Raw genomic sequence first — 18644 nt, forward strand, 5'->3', positions numbered from 1 at the left:
GCACCATCCTTGGCTGTGTGCAAAGTTGGAGTTGGATGACACAGATTGCCTGCTTAACTCTACACTGGCTGCAAGACTTAACGCATGGGTCACCGGGGTAGGCAGTCTGTCCCAGATAGAGGAGGAAGCACCCAAACTGGGGCTGGACGAGACAACTGTAGAATATGTGCGGAGATTCTTCATCAAGTATCAAAACCGTGGTCATACTTGTTAAAGTATAGCCTTAGTCAATGAACCATTAAAATTTTAGAGCATAAATTTGTCTTCTTTATCAAGAGCTTTCCTTACATAATAAAAACATTTTGACAGAGAGAGAGAGCACTGGTTGTAAGTAGGTGTACAAATTCTGAGAACTGACAAATTTTAACATAGTTTCCCTGTATGGATGTTGTTTTGATTCTAAAAACTTTCATATTAGATAGTCTGAGCACCAAATAGTTATTTATTGTTTCTAAAAATACATTTTTATTCTCATAAAAAACTTACTTCCAAAAAACTATACATTCTAGTAATACCTCCAGTGTTTGCACTCACTTTTAGAATGGTAATTTTTAGCTGGCTCAACAGTTTCAAATTACTTCTTAAATAATTAGTTAAATTTTCAGGAAATATTTATTAAGATACAGTTAATGGATAACTATATTTAACAACTATACAAATATTTCTTATTTACAAATGAAATACATTAGTGGTTAAAAATTCACAGTTACCAATTGCTAGCATTTTTAAATTTACAAAAGTTTATTTTTTGTAACACTCCAGGACTAACGTATTTCACTCTAAATACGATGATTAATTGTTTGTACTGTGTAAAATGTTTTAATATGTATTTGAAACCTATTTCATTGCTGTTAGATAGTACACCTCTCTCTACTGAACGGAATTTGTTAAATATTTTCTAAAAATGTAATTCTAATAATATTGAATCCATGTTGAGAAAGCTACATAAAAATGTGCACAAATGAACATTATAAGTACGTTCACAGCTAATAAACTCACAGCTAATATTCATTACTGAGAACATAAACCGACATTTTGGGTATACTGCAGTGTAGTCTGATTACTCCCCTCTGCAATGAGACCGGTTCGAGGTCTGTACATTGGGAACTTTCAATGCAGCAGTATGTTTCATGAAAAATGTCAACCCAATGGAAAACTCTGGTTGAGGTTTATAATGAGGTAAAAATTGCACAATTCCAAATGATGGAGTGAAGAAATTGATCTCCATGGAGTTAGTAGCATCTCAAAAACTCTTGCCCGACCTCTACTTGATTCAATTTATATTTACCTATCAGCTGTTTCATGACCTACTGCTATCGCAGATTCCAATATTCGAAGGGTTCTGTGTTGGTTTCATGTACCAGCAACCTGGAGATTTGCAGAAATATTGAAAAAAGATTATCCAAAAGCCAATTCGCGATCATTACGGAGTGAATTTTCAATTTTTGCCAGCATTTCAGTAACAACTCTGATTATCATGTAACCACTTGAACACACTGTTACGATTCATAGCTTTATCAAAATATGCAGTTTTTACCTCATTAAAAACCTCAAACGAAGGTTTTCCTTTCCAAACGAAATAACGGATGACGCCGCATATTTTGCACTTGGTGTGAGATTAGACTGACATTTTTTGTGAAACATACTGTTGTATCAACAGTTCTCAAACATACTGACCTCAAACTGGTCTTGTTGCGGACGGAAGGAATCGGGCTAGCCATCATGTTGAAAAAGGATCCCTCCAGCCATGAGAGCCTTGGTACACTCACTTTCTGGGTATGCCTGGTATATCGTGTCGTAGTTAAGTTATTAATCTTAATAATGCTATTTAATAGTTGTAAATCCTAGTATTTCTGTTAAGTTTGCACAGATTTGACAGAAATACTTTTGAAAAGCATTTGACAAATAAAGGCACTTTTGAATTATTTATGCCATACTCGTTTAAGTTCTTAATGTACTCATTACATAATGGCTTTAGGCTACCCGGAGTGCAAATGATCTTTTTACTGTCGCAAATTAAAACAGAAGAATCAAGAGTTTTAGAGCTTTAAATTGTTCTTAAAAATATAGGTTTTTAGGCTTTATATTTACTTTTACTTTGTAAAGAGAAAATGTAACACTAGGATGTGTATACTCTACAACTCCTACAGTAATCAACAAAATCCTTTCATGGTCTCACCTCAGCTACTTTAATACTTGTTCTCTTCAAGCTAGTAATGAACCATTCAATTCCTAATAAAACCATATACACAAACTCCAAAATTAAAAAAGAGATGTTTGTACTGTCCATACAATATAAAATGAAACCCCAGTTTTTTAACCCATATTTGATTTTAAAATATTTTTCACAGAACGAATTCCTCCAATTACTAAGTTATTTTATCACAGGTTCATAAATAAAACAAACAAGTTACAAAATTTCCCTTTATTGACTTTTTAAGAGCACACTTGATAAAAATTACAGCTAAAAATTCTATTTATATAATAGCTTGTGAAAGATTTTTACACCAAAATAATTGTATGTGTAATAAAAATATTCTGGGATGAACACAAGTGATTGTATCACAAACATCTAACACTAACATCTTCAGTTCAGTACAGAAAACATTTCACAGATTGTGTTATAACCCGTGTATTGCACACAAAGTAGAAATATATTTATAGTGTCTGTCTATCTAGGAAATGTGTAAGCATAAGACATAACAAAATTAAAAGCTATATATGTAACTATACACGATAATCACAACACAATGCACTTTTAGGATTACAAAACAATTATATGAACACAATTCACAGTAAAGAATGTTCACAGCTTACAGATATATATATTTTGTACTAGTATACATGGACCTCACCTTACTTTGCCATTTTACAAGAAACTTGTGTGTATCTGAGAAACTTAAAATAAGAATATTTAAACTGACCCTGAACCTAATTTATGTACCATTCAGTAATAACAGAGATCTACCACAGAAGAGTTTAGTGTATAGCCAACTGTTAGTATAGCAATTAACTTAACTAACTGTTCTTATTAATGTTTTTTATTCAAGTAAAATAATACTTTTAAGTTGTCTATTATATTAGTTGTCTTTTGTTGCTGGCTGTTAAAATTTAAATCCTGTTCTGGTTTATAGAAAAGAAAAATAGTGAGGCCTGTATAATTCAAAAGTACCCATTTGTAGTTCTAAAAATAGAATTTCTTCAACTCCTCTAACAATACCAATAAAAACTTGGTTTAAAAACAACAATTCTAGGTTAGAAAAATTACAAATTCACATAAACCATATAGTAAGCTGCCACTACCTAGTGATTTCACATCGGTAACTTAAATAAAATTTAAAGTAAGATATCGCTTAAGCTGAATTCAGTAATACTATAAAAGTTAAGTAGGATTACAAAATTATTTTTAAGATGTATATATATTTCGCTGTATCAAATTTGTTAAAAGCTATATTCAATGATTTCAAGTGACAATACACATATGTATGTGCAAATATCTTACAGTACATGTATGAAGTAAAAGGAAGTATTGCTCTAATAAAAAGATTATTATCCTATTTTTAACTGAATTAAGTTAAATACAAACTAATTATATAGTGCATATAACTGAATATTTACTTCCAAATTTTCAACACTAATATAGTTTAACTACAGTATTAGTTTACATTACAATTAAACTTGCTCTGTATGCTGAAGAACGGACCTTAAAAGTTATCCTATATGTAGTAAAAACATTATGTATTTCCTTCAAAAATAAAAAACGTCTGGAATCAAAAAACCATTTTGGCACATTAGAACAATACTTTTCCGTTTATAAATTCATTACGAGCAATAACTGTCTAGTAAGTGGCTATAAGGACTTGACAATATAAGGAACTGTGCTACTTACAAATCTGCAGAATTTTCTTATGATAAAATACTATACTTTATAAACAAAACCAATTTGAGAAATTGTTCATAGTTACAATAGTTTTTCGTTGGGTTGATTATAACTATATATTATGATAGTTTACCAAATATTTGTCATTCTAGTTCAATAATTAAGGGTCTGAAGTTGAAGATGACTAAATAACTTTTGCAAAAGTTGCTTTTTATTATTGCTCATGACAAATATTAAAACGCAAAATCAACACCAAACTTAATTAGCCTTGATTTAAATTCCTAAGTACATTTTTGTATGTTTGAAAGGTGAGATTAGTTATATTATTTCTGGTATAATACGAAATTTACATTAATGGGCCTGTTTCTTTACCCTGTACCAATTTACTCCAAAACTGTTAAAAAAAATTCTATTATAATCTAAGCTCATGTAATATATATTGGGAATATTATTGCAAATTTAACTTGAATTTCAATTTTTTTGATAATATTCAAGTCTTATTAAAGAGCAAGTCCAACGATCATTATTATTAAAGCAGCATAAATGAAAAATTATTAATTTCACACCAAAAAACCTATTTTCGCTAAAAACACAGCTTTTAATATGACAATTCACGATGTATTGTGATGCAAGCTGATTTGAACAGGGTAGTTGAACAGGCCTACTATAAAAGTGAATGACAGTAGGACAAATTTTGGTACTTTGGGATTATACCGACCACACCAGTATGAAGAACACAAAAATAGAAATTTATAGAAACAAACATGATAGAACGAAAAAACAACTCTTCAATTACAAAATTACAAACTTACAAGCATTTCCAGGTATTGTGATCGGTATTGTTGTCGCTGTTATCTTATCTTTCTCGAGAATCCTGATTACGGCAGGCCGCGCGGCATCACGTGATTTGCACGGTACATCATTGCCTTTCCATTACAATTCAATTTATATTTCTGATTAGCCCCTCTAGAATTTGATATTTTACTGATAGGTACTATCTCGAGGGATGTTTTTCTTTCGTCGACATCAGCGCGGGGCAGCACCGAAGGTGCTGCCGATGCCCGCGCTGATGGCCGGAGGCACTCGCATTTTGGGTGGCGGAATGTGATCAAGAATAAAAACAAGTTTTGAGTGTTTTTTTAATAAAAAGTTTAGTTTGGTAAATGTTTGTTTTTGTTGAATTTTTGTGTTTGGAGAAATGTAGAGGTAAAACACGGAAGTACAACAAAGCGATGCACCAGCTGAACGGGCGGCGAGACTCTGCAATCACGTTATCTACTAGACGCTCGACTTTGACCTCTGTCTGAGGATGGGGAGGTGTTTGCGATAAGACAATTCCTGTTTTATATTGACGAAATATTGTTCTACGCTAATCTAGTAATCAGTAGAAACGAAATGTGAAATAACGATTCATGTCTGGGTGTGGTCGGTATAATCCCAAAGTACCCAAATTTTCAATATTTTTAATTTGCTTATCGTGATAAGATCTTTGAGATCAATCCTTAAAACTAAGTGCGGTGGCATTACTTATGGTAGTTATAACATTTTGATACAAAATATATCAACAGTTGGGCTTTCTTCATTAGGCATCAGCTGCAACTTAAACGTTAACTTGTAAACTACATGCAACTAAAAATAAAAAGTATAAATTGTTACAATGTAGTACATGGGAAGCATTAATCATACAGAATATATAGCGTACAGTACATCGATCGAGCAAACATAACCTAGGACTGATTGTCACACCGGTTATCATTGCTTGTCTTCTCTATAGCCTATGAAGTATGTATTTTCTAATCTATACTAATGATTCTGCTTCGATGCCTTACACTGCAGCACATAAATTGGAAAAACAACTTCTCCCATAGTAAGTAAATAAAAATCTTATTGATGCACAAAAAAGCACAACTACATAGCAAAGGTAATTAAACTAAAAAATAATCTAACTTATAAAAAAAATCAATCTTACAACAAAAATAATTAAAAAAAGATACAGGTAAAACTTTTCTATAAAGTAATATGGAAGTCATAATATAATTATTATTACGTAACTAAGCTACAACCTATTGTACCTACTACTTGAAAGCAACAGCTTACAATAAATGATCAGATCTAAATAATGCTTGTAAGAGAATAACATTTCATATAAAATATATAAGAACAAAACAGCGAAGTAATTTGCAACTAACAAACTACAAAGCTAAATTTATTACTTTCATACGAAGAAAAGCTACATAAAGCGTAAAAAACTATGTTGTCAAGATCATGCCCACGATGGGAGTTGGAAAAATTGTAAACACACATTTTAAGGTTCACAAAACAGGGAGAAAATGTGCTACCTACAGAAAAATAATCTGAATCCAAAAACAATACCTGAAAAGATTAAAAATTGTTAGAAACTTGTCCAAACAATTAGGATCAACCATAATCTCTTAAACTGGCATCTGTCTATAAATCGCTATCTTGCAAGCCCCTGTTTTGACATTTTTTTATAATGCATAAGTCAACACTGTATTCTTGACACTGAAATCAGACAGTTGCTGACTTCAAGGCTGCAATATAATATGGGGCTACAATGAAAATCGAATCAGCAAACCAAATTATCAGTTATAAATACCTAAATTTTCGATAACATAATATTTTAATTATAGTAAGCTATTTACTATGGCCAGCTGATTTTAATGTATTAAATAACAATGTTCTTTAAAATTAATTCAAACAAAGTAAAAATATTTGTATGGATTAAGTAATGGCAACAAGTACAATGGCAATGAACTTGAATTATTTTTTTACAAGTTGTCAGACAAATTTATCCCCCAAATTGTAATAAGTAAAACTGATAACAAAACGTAACAAATATGTTTTATACTGCTTTGTTCCTTAGATTTATAAAAACAAACAGATAGTTTTGAATTCATCATTCAATTAATTATTAATTTTTTACAGAAGTTAAACTGTACTATAATTACATTTTACCAGCGTCTTCTTATTGGAAATTCTAAATGCTTAATATATGATCAAACACTCCAATAAAATGAAAAAGTTTTATTTTGTGAGGCCTTTCGTGCTCAAAGAAGATGTGGGTCTGACGATGTGTTCTTTGAGCACGAAAGGCCTCACAAAATAAAACTTTTTCATTTTATTGGAGTGTTTGATCATATATTAAGCATGTACTATAATTTGAAATAACTTGTCTATAACATCATTTGATCCCACATTTTGGTTTTATTGTTAGGTAGTTTAGATACTCAGTAGTATAAATGATTTCATTGTAATGGTGGCTGCATATTATACTGTAGCCGATTTCAGTGCTATATTTAGTTTTGTTAGGTATTTTTATACTAATTATGCCATGTTTACAAAATAATAAATATCAGTGGAAAATAAATGATCGATTGACCATATATTTGTTTTGATCAGATTGGTTTTAATTTAAATGAGTATTGCTTATAATTGTTTTCCAAACTTCCCTATAAAAAAAAGGTTCTGTCATTTGCTGGAGATCGTCTTTCATTTATATTATAAAAAATATAATATTGATTGTTATAAGCTTCAATACTGTTCTTAAGTTACTATCAATTAGTATAAGATTCAAAACATTTTTCTATTTAAAAGGTGAGACACTACACAACTTACTAACCATACATTACTGATTGACAAAAATATTAGGCCTTATAACCAAAGCATTTTTACAAATTTAATTAATCTATATTTAATATAGATAAAGTAAAGATAGAAAACAATATTTTTAGATGGGCCTAACCGATCGCTGCTTCAAAATAAAATTTAACTTGACTCTAAGGTAAGTAGTGGGTAGCCTAACAAATCTGAAATTAGAGCCCACTTAAATTTCTGTAGACTTTCTTAATTTCAAAGGAGTTATAAATATTCAAATAAAATTCATTTTCTCAAAGAAGTAGGCTAAGCCTACTTTTAAATCTTAAGAAGAAACAAGAATACTGAAACAAAATCTAAATGAATTTAGCCTATTGTAGCTAATTTAAATTTTATAATACATCTGATATAAAGAATTTTTGATGATAGTTAAAACTGTATGTACGGTACTGTTATTTCCAACCAGAAGGCAAGCAAAAAACTTATTCTAAGCTCACATCACTATCATTGCCATCCACTTTTGGCCCGGATATGATATGAGGAACACAAGATCTGTCTACAATCATCCCATGCTCGATGAGGAAGTTTTCGACGTCCCCTGCATAAAACTCATCACCGAGGTCATCAGTAACTCGTACAAAATTTCCCACAACTTGTCCGCCTTTGTAGACAAGTAGAGCTGGTACACCATCAGCCTTGAAGTGATTGCTCATTCCTGCAGCAGTACTGAGGAGTTTGCAGAACTTTACCTGTACATATTCCTGGCTGAGTTCAGCCAGACAAGAATTCATTGTTTTACAACCAGGCACTTTATCTTCGTAAATGTGAACGATCACTGTTACAGCTTTATTTTCATTGTCTACAGCCTCAAGAAACTGGTCACCACTTTTCAAATCATGAAGTAATCCAAATTTTGGAAGTTTTGAGGAATTGGACATCATTTCATGCATTCGCTGTTTTCTGTACTGCTCTAGAAATTCATCAGATAGTAATTCAGCAAATTCATCACACTTTGCATCTTTTTTGTCTCTTTCTTCATCCAGAGTTGACTTGCATGTGATTGAGAGTTTCTTCATCAAAGCAAGTCTCTCTGCCTCTTGTTCTCTTCGTTTTTCAACCTCTAGTTGTTTAAAACGTTGCCAGTCCTTTAAAACGCCCTTAGGACCTGTATTAGTAGAAACCCCATCCCATTTTGAAGGTTCAGGCACATTAGACACAAGTGTATTCCTACCTTGTTGTAAGGATGCTGCTGCTCCTGAATCCTCGGCATCAATTCCCTCATCTCCTGACTCCTCGCCACTCTCACTGCTAGAACAATAATTATGTTGTTTATCACCGAGAATTTTATCCTCCAAAGTAGCCATGGCCTTAGTAGATTTGCTTCTATGGTAAACAACAGCGATGTAATGTCTCTAAATAACCTATTCGTCTCGTAAACACAAATCAAGTCTTTGTTTGCGTTTGCATTTGGATCGGTTAATACCTGACAACTGAGTATCAGCTGACTACAGCAAATTGAATTAAAATAAGAGCTGCCAACATGCAAACTGAAATGTCACAACTATTGATCTTAAACGGAACTTTGAGCCTGTACTATACATTTATGAAATATTATATACAATTAAAATATTCAACAGTCTATATATAGCTTAATATGTTTTTTTAACATGAACGTAATCCTTACCAAACTAATAAACTATCCAGTGAAATATTTGTGTCTGTACTTCGATGAGTTGCATAAACTGGTGACATCGTTTGTGATTGGATGATTGGAGGGGATTGCTATCAAAGAATAAAATTTTAGTGTACTTCTGTAGTTTGTGTAGCTGTCAAGAAAATGCAGACTGACGAAAAGGACGAAAGGAAACCTTTACTTCAAAACGAAAGTAGAGGAAATTATGGAAACAACGGCGGAGAATATATATCAGGTATTTAAATGTCTATACTTGGCACAGTCAGTAAAAAACTAATCAGTAAATTTTAATTGGAACTCAAGCTGGCAACAGTACCGCTTTCGTAGGCTTTTCTTATTATCAAGGAAGATATGAATCATCAATTTAGTCTTAATTAATTGTACGTTTTCTGTTCAAACTCAGAAATGAAACTAAACTCATCCTGTAAAAAGTATTCGACCATTCCAAAAATTCAATGTACAATGTAAAAAAAATTGATTATGTAATAACCAACCTAGGAGTACCATATTTATGTTGTTTGGTATATTATTTAGGGTTCTATGCAAATATAAATAATAAAACATAAAAAAGTATTCAACAATAATGAAATACAATCTAACTGTTAGCCTATATCATGTTGTACACAAATCTCAACCTATTAATTTGGTTAAAGGTAGCCTAGTCCTTGATCTTACTGAAGCTGTGAAGGCTTTTATTTGTCCTTATTAATTATTCATTAGAGAATATTAACCAAATTATAAAAAAGTATTGCTTTCAAAAGTATCAGAATAATGTTACTTTTTCAGTTTGTATGGTTGAATAAACCAGTGGAATTTTAATGAGGGTTAGGTCAGATATTTGAGAACTAAACAATTGAAATACATTAATTTTGAATATAACTTATGTAAGGGTCACTAATTCTTTTTGATATTTAAATCTAAGAGTCTGTTCTTATGATAAAATAGACTATGAAGGAAACAGGATTTTTTCGGACATTTGCCATTGTTCAGTGAAACAAGAAATCAGTAACACTACGTTTCGAGATCTGCTGATCTCTTCTTCAGGAAATAACTAACCTAATACATAATTACAAACTAGGTTAAAATAAACAAATCATACCAAAGCGTTATGGCACGCCTTAAGTCAGGAATCACAACCACCATGTTGTTTGTCAACTGTTGTATTCTGTAGTTCAGTTTTAATGATTAGTGTTGTGTATAGTTTTTTATTAAGTACATGTTTTTAGAGTTAGTGAAGTTGACAAACAACATGGTGGTTGTGATTCCTGACTTAGGCGTGCCACAACGCTTTGGTATGATTTGTTTATTTTAACCTAGTTTGTAATTATGTATTAGGTTAGTTATTACCTGAAGAAGAGATCAGATTGCAGATCTCGAAACATAGTGTTACTGATTTCATGTTTCATTGAATGATGGCAAATGTCCGGAAAAATCCTGTTTCCTTCACAATCTTTCCATCGTCAAAAATAACCTTCAAACAAAGAAATTAGACTAAATTAGCCTATGCAATTACATTGTAACTGTTAACATTTTTAAACCCAGTCAAAATGGTACAAAAAATACTTAAAAATACTGAGTAAAATAAAATGGCCATAAGTTCACCCTTTTTGAGATACTTTCTTGGTTTAAACACGAATGGCATCAGAAATATAACTTACTCGATCTATTGGTGCTCGTACTTGTACAACGCCTATGAAATTGCGTACAAAGCCACAGGTAACTGTTATTTCAATATGGGTAGAGTACGATAAGTGGATCCGGTTCTTTTAATGTAGATTACTCTAGTACAATTATCAATACTTAATATTCATTTATCAAATACATGTTTATAAATCATAATCAACATATCTAGGCCTATAGCGATAATCACGATCATATTTTAAATTAAAATAACGTAATACAACGCACATAGTGATAATCTTATAAATAATAAATGAGCTTTAACGATTTAACAAACTGTTTATAACTGGAAATAGGAAAAACTCATAAATAATAATGAAATTATAAGAACATAAAAACCATTTATAACAGGAAATACGAAATGTGCATAATTATTTATATGTTTTCACCTGTATAGCAATAATTAACCATTTTCGAGAAGTTGTTGAAGCATCTTCTCTAGAAAACCGTAATTCTCTTCTGCACAAATACTCACAGAGATGATTTGCAACTGTCTGTAATTATCTATAAAAGAAAATACGTTTATTATATGAAAAAGTGTTTATAGTTGATACAAGTTAGTTATTGTTCAAAATTAGTATCGGTTAGTTATATCAAAAGTTATAATTAGTAATATCGTTTGTCAATATCGATATAAAAAAACCGGGTCCGCTTATTGTATCCTACCCTTCAATGAGTTGGTGCCTGACAGTAATATAGGTAGGCTAACTTCTTTTGGGAAGAAAGTTAAGAAGCTTCTTTGGGTATGATAAGCGGACCCGGTTTTTTATATCGAAGAATGTAATCATCGATACCTAATATTCGCATCTCAAATCCTAGACTATCAATCGATATAAAAGTATCTATAGTCCTCAATAACAATCATATGTTTTAAATTAAAATATGGATTTAATATTTACAGTGATGAAAAAAATTATTATAAGAAAAATTAGGAAACCTGAAGACAACCATATTTGCTCCTCTCACAGTTACAGTTGTTTCTTTCCCACAAATTTCATATAATGGATTTTTCGGTACGAGTCGGTACATGTTGAAACCACGTAAAACATGTCTTATCATCTTTAAAAGCAATGTCGTGTAGTTTTCTAAAATTGACTGCCATTTTTAATAATAAAATGTTACTTATTATGTAAAATTGAAATATTACCTTACATGTATTATTAAGTGTTTACAGCTGTTGGTATAGATTATTTGTTATTTGTTCAAAATAATTAATCAGTATCGATTGATTATATCGGTGGTTATGATCAAGTAACATCGTTTGCCAATTTCGATAGAAAAAACCGGGTCCGCTTATCATACTCTACCCGCTTCTTTTGAGGTGGTGCCATTACAGTGTCAGAGAATTTTTGTCATGCTCAACACATTGATAGATTATGAAGACGTTTGTATTGTATACAAAATTATTTATAGGTATGACAACATGCGCTTAGTAGTTATATTCATTCCTGACACTATAATGCAGTATTTTGTATGGTTAATCGATAAAGATTTCTTGAGTCATGAGTGCACTTTAAAATATATTAAGCTGCTTATTACTCGTTCAGAATGGACAGAAAAGATGTTATGAAGTTTTCTTTTACTTCGTATGGCTACTTCTACTTGCTTTCAATGTGTAATATTACTTGTAAATTACACGTTTATAACGATGTGTAACCCATCGGGTACACACGATCTTTCACAACTGTCGTCATGTATATAATTGGGTACACACCTGGCTTTTGTAAAGTGCGTTGTGTGCCCGATGAGGTAAACGTTGCTATGCATTTCTTTATTGTGTTTTTATTGTTTGCCTGTCTTGGTGGTTTGTTAAATTTGATCCTGCGCTTAAATAAATACATCAGACTTATTGTTGTAGATATTTTTGGGGTATACAGAGAAAAATTGAAAAAACATATTTAGCATTAGTGTTCAGCAGAAATTTGAATACTACTTTTCAAAAAAGAGTCTGAAGTTCTTTAATATTGTAGCCTACAGAACCAATATTTATATTAATAAGTATATTGTTGTTAAAATATCGAACCACAATAATGATGAGGTTTTTGTGAAGAGGTTTGATTAAAAATAGTTTAGTTAGAAAATCAAATTTTTAATATTTTTTCAAAATAAAACAAAACGTAAAGGCTTCTGTTAATATTTTACACAAAATAAAATTAAATGGCATGGTGAATTTTTATTTTTGATGAAACAAGTGTCTTTTATTTTACCTTACATTATTTTACCTTTAAAAAACTTATTAGGCCCTACCAACATCATTAAATGTGTGGCCTTTTTTGTTTTGTAAACACCAATGTTTAAATGTCATTTAAATAAATTCTTTTCTAACGTACCTTAATTAGAGATTAACAATTTTGGTTATACGTAATAGTTTAAAAATGTCTTTCATTTCAAAATAAAATCTGATTATAACATAACCTCAAAAAATCTTCAGTACTTACTAGCTACAGGTGCCAGAGTTTAGAAGTGTACAATATTCGTTTTTGTTCGTATGCGTGTCAGCCACATTGTATCATCACTGCTTTCATCTGAACAAGCATGGCATTTGTTGGATACTACTCTCGCATCAAAAAGTATAAATTACCTAGTTTGAATGTTAACCACAACTAACTAGTTAAGTGAGCTTAACCCTCCAGCTGGTATGAAACAAATGTTCGTTGCCAAAGTAGACATGTACAGTTATTGAAATTTTAGGCAATTAAGGTCATATAAATGATTTTTATTTGATATATTCTGGAACAGCATTAACTATAGTACTGATTTACTGTTCTTACTTCGATTATTGTCTTCTTTGTTTACTGTAAAACATCGTTCTCTATGACAGCTGACATGAACGTAGTACGGGTCAACCACATTGTTGTGAAACTGTAAAGAAATGCCGGGTTTTGTGTTTGAGGTTACGAATCCAATTGTATTTGTGGAAACTGTATTTTATTGTGTTTTAGTGTTGTTATTATTGTTTTTTTAGCTTTCTTAGGTTATAGTTTTAGTATGGGTGAAAACTTTAGAGATCGATAAATCTAGTGACGCTGAGTGAAAAATGAAACTTTGTATATATGTACATATGTAAATAAGGTAAGATTAAAATTTATAATTTTATTTTATTTTTGTATTATCTGTCATACTTATATTATAAATAAAAATGCAGTCATGAGATTATGTTTACCCACGAAAAATAATATTTATTTAGAAATCTACACATTTTTGAAAATAAGTAAATACGCGTGATTTTTCATACAAAGCCCTGTAACACATACATTTTGAGATAAAAGTTACAATAACTATATATTTTTGAAATCAGGACAAAATTTTGAATAAGTTATACATTTACAGTTTTGATGTAAAGCTTATTACTAAGCAGTTACACAACGAAATATTTACAAAAATAATGTCCAAAAAATGTTTTCTTACATTTTGTAAAAAAGAACAAAAATATGTTTCCATGGAAACAATAAGATATTGTTATTATAATGCTCTCCATATATTTGTGAATTCATTGACATATAATAGTTTATATTTGGACTAACAGTTATGAAATGTGATACATTATAAGAAACGTCTGCGATGCTGTTAAAATAGAGCCGCCAGTACAGAGTGACACCATTGCCAGTTCTAGGGTTAAATGTAATGGAACTAACATACTTGAGCATACTAAAAATTTAACCTGTTTCTTTCTGTGTTTAGACATAAAGAAAATTGTTTACAAACATTAATAAAGTTTATTATTTTGACAAAAATGTTGCCATTTTGTGGCGTTTTTAACCAAACAGCAATTTTTAATATTCATAACCAGGAAAACTTGTAATTCTTAGGACTAAAGTTTTATACAATATATTATGTACATGTGTACTTATTTAGAGTATCTAATTTTAGAAATTTTGAATTATATGGATAAAAGTTGTCTAATAACCATTTTAACTTTTATTCTTAACCGGGTTCGCTTAAAAACTCTGCATTGGTCACGTTATTGAGCTTACAGTCATTATTTTTTATTTTAAAGGTCATTTATTTGTGTAAACACATTTTAAAACTAAAGATTTTAACGCCACTATAATTAAACAGATTTTGTTAATTTACCATGGTTGGCGGTGCCTGTCGTTGGAACTGTCAGACTGTCAAGGGTGGTGTTGTGACGATAGTGTGTGGTCCCATGCGCTTTTAACTGCAAGAGGAGACCGTAATAAATTAAATATTATTTTTTTTTTAAATAGACCATTTTCCATCAGCTTTTTTATATGGGCTTTGGACTTCCAATGGCAGGTTTAACAATGAATAATTAATTTTCAAACTTGTAGTTTAGTAGTAAAGTGCCAATACTGGTACCTTTTTTCATTCTTACAGACACAACACTTGGTTATTGTTTATAATTAATTTGCTTTATACGTCTAAACGCATGATTGAACAAGCTCAATTTTAATATAACTCCTGTACATGTAGCTCTATTAGTTACTTTGTGGTTAACGTTCTAAATCTGATATCTATAATTTTTGATCGGAGAGTAGGCAGGCGTTTTTCAACCAGAAAGTTTGTTGTCCAGTGGCGGGGAACGGTTATACATAAAATTAAATGCAATGACAAAATATAACCTTATGGTAACATTGAGAAAAATTTTTTTAGTGCTGTATCTTTTCAAAATGTGATGTACTTTTCGCTGTGAGTTGTTCTTTTTGCTTTTGTCGCAATTTTGCGAAAGCTTTTTTCCAACAGCGAGCGTCACATTTTCTTGGCTTGTTTCACAAAATGCGATCGCAGCTTAAACCCTGCTCGTTTTGTGAGGTTTGCAAGCTCTCCTTGTATAATTTATAATAAATCTAAATAGTAACTTAAATATAAAGTGTTGTACACCACTTTTTTTTTTGCAATGAACTGTGCTTTTAGAGTGTGTAAGTATGAAGTTAAAAAAACAAATTTCTTATTTAGTGATAAAAAAACAACACATTCCCACGATGTCAGTGTTTTTCCGGACATTTTATTTGCCATCAAATTTTTCAATAATAATGGCATAAAAAACCATAATCAGTTTTAAAGCAAAACATCTAAGTATAACTAGAAAGGTTTGTAGGCTTCTCAAATGTTTACGAAAACAATTTCATTGTTTTACAATTTTTCTTCGTGTACCCCAATGGGTACCTAAAAAAATTAGTTTACCTTACAAATTAAACAATCGTTTGCCTGATGGGGTACACTTTTGTAATACCTGGGATACCCCATTGGGTGCATAACGCATTTTATAAAGTCCTGATGTGTACCCGATAGGGTAGCACAATGCATTTAGAATAGCCTACTTGTAGCAAAATTTCCCATTTGTAACTACTTAACGAATTGAAAAGAAAACAAGCACAAAATGGACTGTAAATAGCGAAATTCACATGTTCATATCTGAGCAACAACAAACAATGCATAATTTGGAAACAATAGCGGATGAAAACGATGTAGACTAATGTTCATTAAAGACTACGAGATATCCAAAGACCACTAGACATAGTGAAAAACTTATGAGCTTTCGAATGGTATAGGTTATAATGCTATTTGACCGGTATTAGCTTCAGTAAAATGAATTTAAAGAGATGGATGTTTATCGTTCAATTTTTGGTGATGACGTTTAAAAGTGAAAGTCCGAGTTGTCAAAAATATTGGCGATGGACACTCAGAGGGTTAATTAAGCCTCTTCGAGGCTGTCATCATTACACACATCCAGGATGAACTTAGATATTACTTAGCTGCCTGGAATATATGCTGGAGAGGTCTTTAAAGTGGTTTTCAGTTGCAAGGTAGGTTAAAATAATGTCTTGCTATAATGTAGCAGGTAAGGAATACATCTCTTACTCAAGTGTATGTTTATATCTTATTCCGGAATTTAATTTTCTTTTTTTACCAACAAATCTTACACAGTTTTCTTATTATAAAATGTAACATGCGTTTCACGAGACATTTTCTAAAATAATTTACTCACATGTGCAGTATAATGAGCGACCATCAAGACAGTCAGTTTAGTGAACCAAAGTATTAATTAAAAATACTTAAACTATTGAAGACAAAAATAATCTTATTTATGTTACTAGCTGTTTCCCGCGGCTTCGCACGCAATCTTAGAACCAAAGTCCTTATATTACTTAGTAAAAGCAATTATGATGTAATATGATGGGAGTCCTATAAAAATTTTAAAACGTAAGTAGGCATACATCAGGTAGATATTATTTAAGTTCGTGGTAAATAGTATCAGAGTTTAACTTAATTATTATATCATGTTTGGCACGTGTAGGAGCATTTCTGGTTCTAATTAATTATATACATAACGTCACAGCTGAATCTGCCTTGTCATCCCGATCAAGAAAACACAAATCTCAGATCACACAGGTCTCGGAAACTTACTTCGGTCAAAAAGCGCATATTTCCAGTCCTTGTCATATATTTCAGGTCTAAGATATTTCCAGTACTATAGTAGAGTTTGCCTTGTTGTTCTGACGAAGAAGAAATATATATTTATATATACTTACATAGGACCGAGATGCCTACTTCGGTTAAGACCGTTTAAATTCACTTGCCTACTATGTCACAGTTTAGCTTGCCATATTGCCTCGATCAAATTTTATATACGTTCGATTATCTAGTTCTCGGAAATCTACTTTGGTCAAAATCGTGTTGACATAGTTGAGTTTGACTGAAAAGCCTATTACAACCTTGGGGGAATTCCTACCTAGTTCTTATGTAATTCCTTATTAAGGTTATGCAACATTCCAAAATAATCGTTATTAAAGTTTTGTGTTAAACTTGTTTTTTGGACTGTAGCCAGGGAAAGAATGAATCGTTAAATTATGTTAGTATTCATTTCTCTGTTTTTCCGTAAGCCATTGTTAAAATGTAATATCATAATGTCAAGGAAGCCCAACAGTTTAAAGTAACTTATGTGAAAACATTCATAACTTTGTTCATTTAGGTTAGTTTTATAACAGTATTTAATGCATTAGATGATTTTAATTCGTTACTGGCGCAATCTGGAGTAAAATTTGTATATTAATGTTTTATTTACTATCTGCATTACCCTACCGATCAAGCACTGTTTACTTATTATTGATAAAATTCAAATGTAAACAGATGTTTCAGAAAGTTTGTCATACTATAGCTGTCAACAGCTGTCAAAATATGTTTCGTTCTTATCATAACATTCGAATGTAAACAAACTAATTTTTCAATTTGAATTCGACTTTATTTGGTGAAATGAATGTGTTATGGGTGGTAAAAAGCACTCTAAATGTTAATTCAGACCAAAAGCTATACCTGTTCCAAATTTCAGCACAATCCGTATAGCAGTTTCAGCGTGATTCGAGGACAAACCTCCAAACATCCAAACATCCAAATATCCAAACATTCAAACTTTCGCATTTATAATATTAGTGGGATTTACAATTAATTATTGCCAACTTCATATTAAATAACGATATTCTTTAAAATTAATTTAAACAAAGTAAAATCATTTGTATGGTATTTAAGTAATGGCTGCAAGTAAAATGGCAATGAATATTATTTGGTATTATGTCATTGAGTGTTATTTGTGTCACTGGCTTTCAAACACATTAGGTTCATCCATCATAATTATTATTATTATTTAATTAGATATAAAAACATAGTTGAACTATATTATAATTTGAAATACCTATAACAACTTCAACGTATTTGGTTAGAAATTACGGTTTTAAATTGCTCAGTAGTTTAATCAAAAATATTGCTGATTCGATCGTGATGGTGGCCGCTTATTATACTGCATCCATTTACTCTGTT

At 31.1% G+C, this 18644-nt stretch overlaps 2 protein-coding genes across 2 annotated transcripts in view; one reads left to right on the plus strand and one right to left on the minus strand.

Annotated features, from left to right (window-relative positions):
• Window positions 1-7850: 7850 nt before the first annotated feature.
• Window positions 7851-8985, minus strand: LOC124353713 (phosducin-like protein). The gene has a single exon (XM_046803682.1). The coding sequence runs from the start codon at window positions 8857-8859 to the stop codon at window positions 7978-7980; it is 882 nt and encodes a 293-aa protein (XP_046659638.1). The 5' UTR covers window positions 8860-8985; the 3' UTR covers window positions 7851-7977.
• Window positions 8986-9265: 280 nt separating this feature from the next.
• Window positions 9266-18644, plus strand: part of LOC124353714 (type 1 phosphatidylinositol 4,5-bisphosphate 4-phosphatase) — a 40449-nt gene continuing 31070 nt past the window's right edge. The window contains exon 1 of the mRNA XM_046803683.1: window positions 9266-9423. Within this exon, the coding sequence (XP_046659639.1) occupies window positions 9333-9423 (91 nt within the window). The 5' untranslated portion in view covers window positions 9266-9332. The remainder of the gene's footprint in view (window positions 9424-18644) is intronic.

The sequence above is a fragment of the Homalodisca vitripennis genome, chromosome 2 (genome assembly GCF_021130785.1).
Source record: "Homalodisca vitripennis isolate AUS2020 chromosome 2, UT_GWSS_2.1, whole genome shotgun sequence".
Classification (NCBI taxonomy): Eukaryota; Metazoa; Arthropoda; class Insecta; order Hemiptera; family Cicadellidae; genus Homalodisca; species Homalodisca vitripennis.

What these genes read in the sequence shown, in the direction of transcription:
- LOC124353713 (XM_046803682.1), bottom strand. Translation starts at nt 8,859, where the DNA reads ATGGCTACTTTGGAGGATAAAATTCTCGGTGATAAACAACATAATTAT.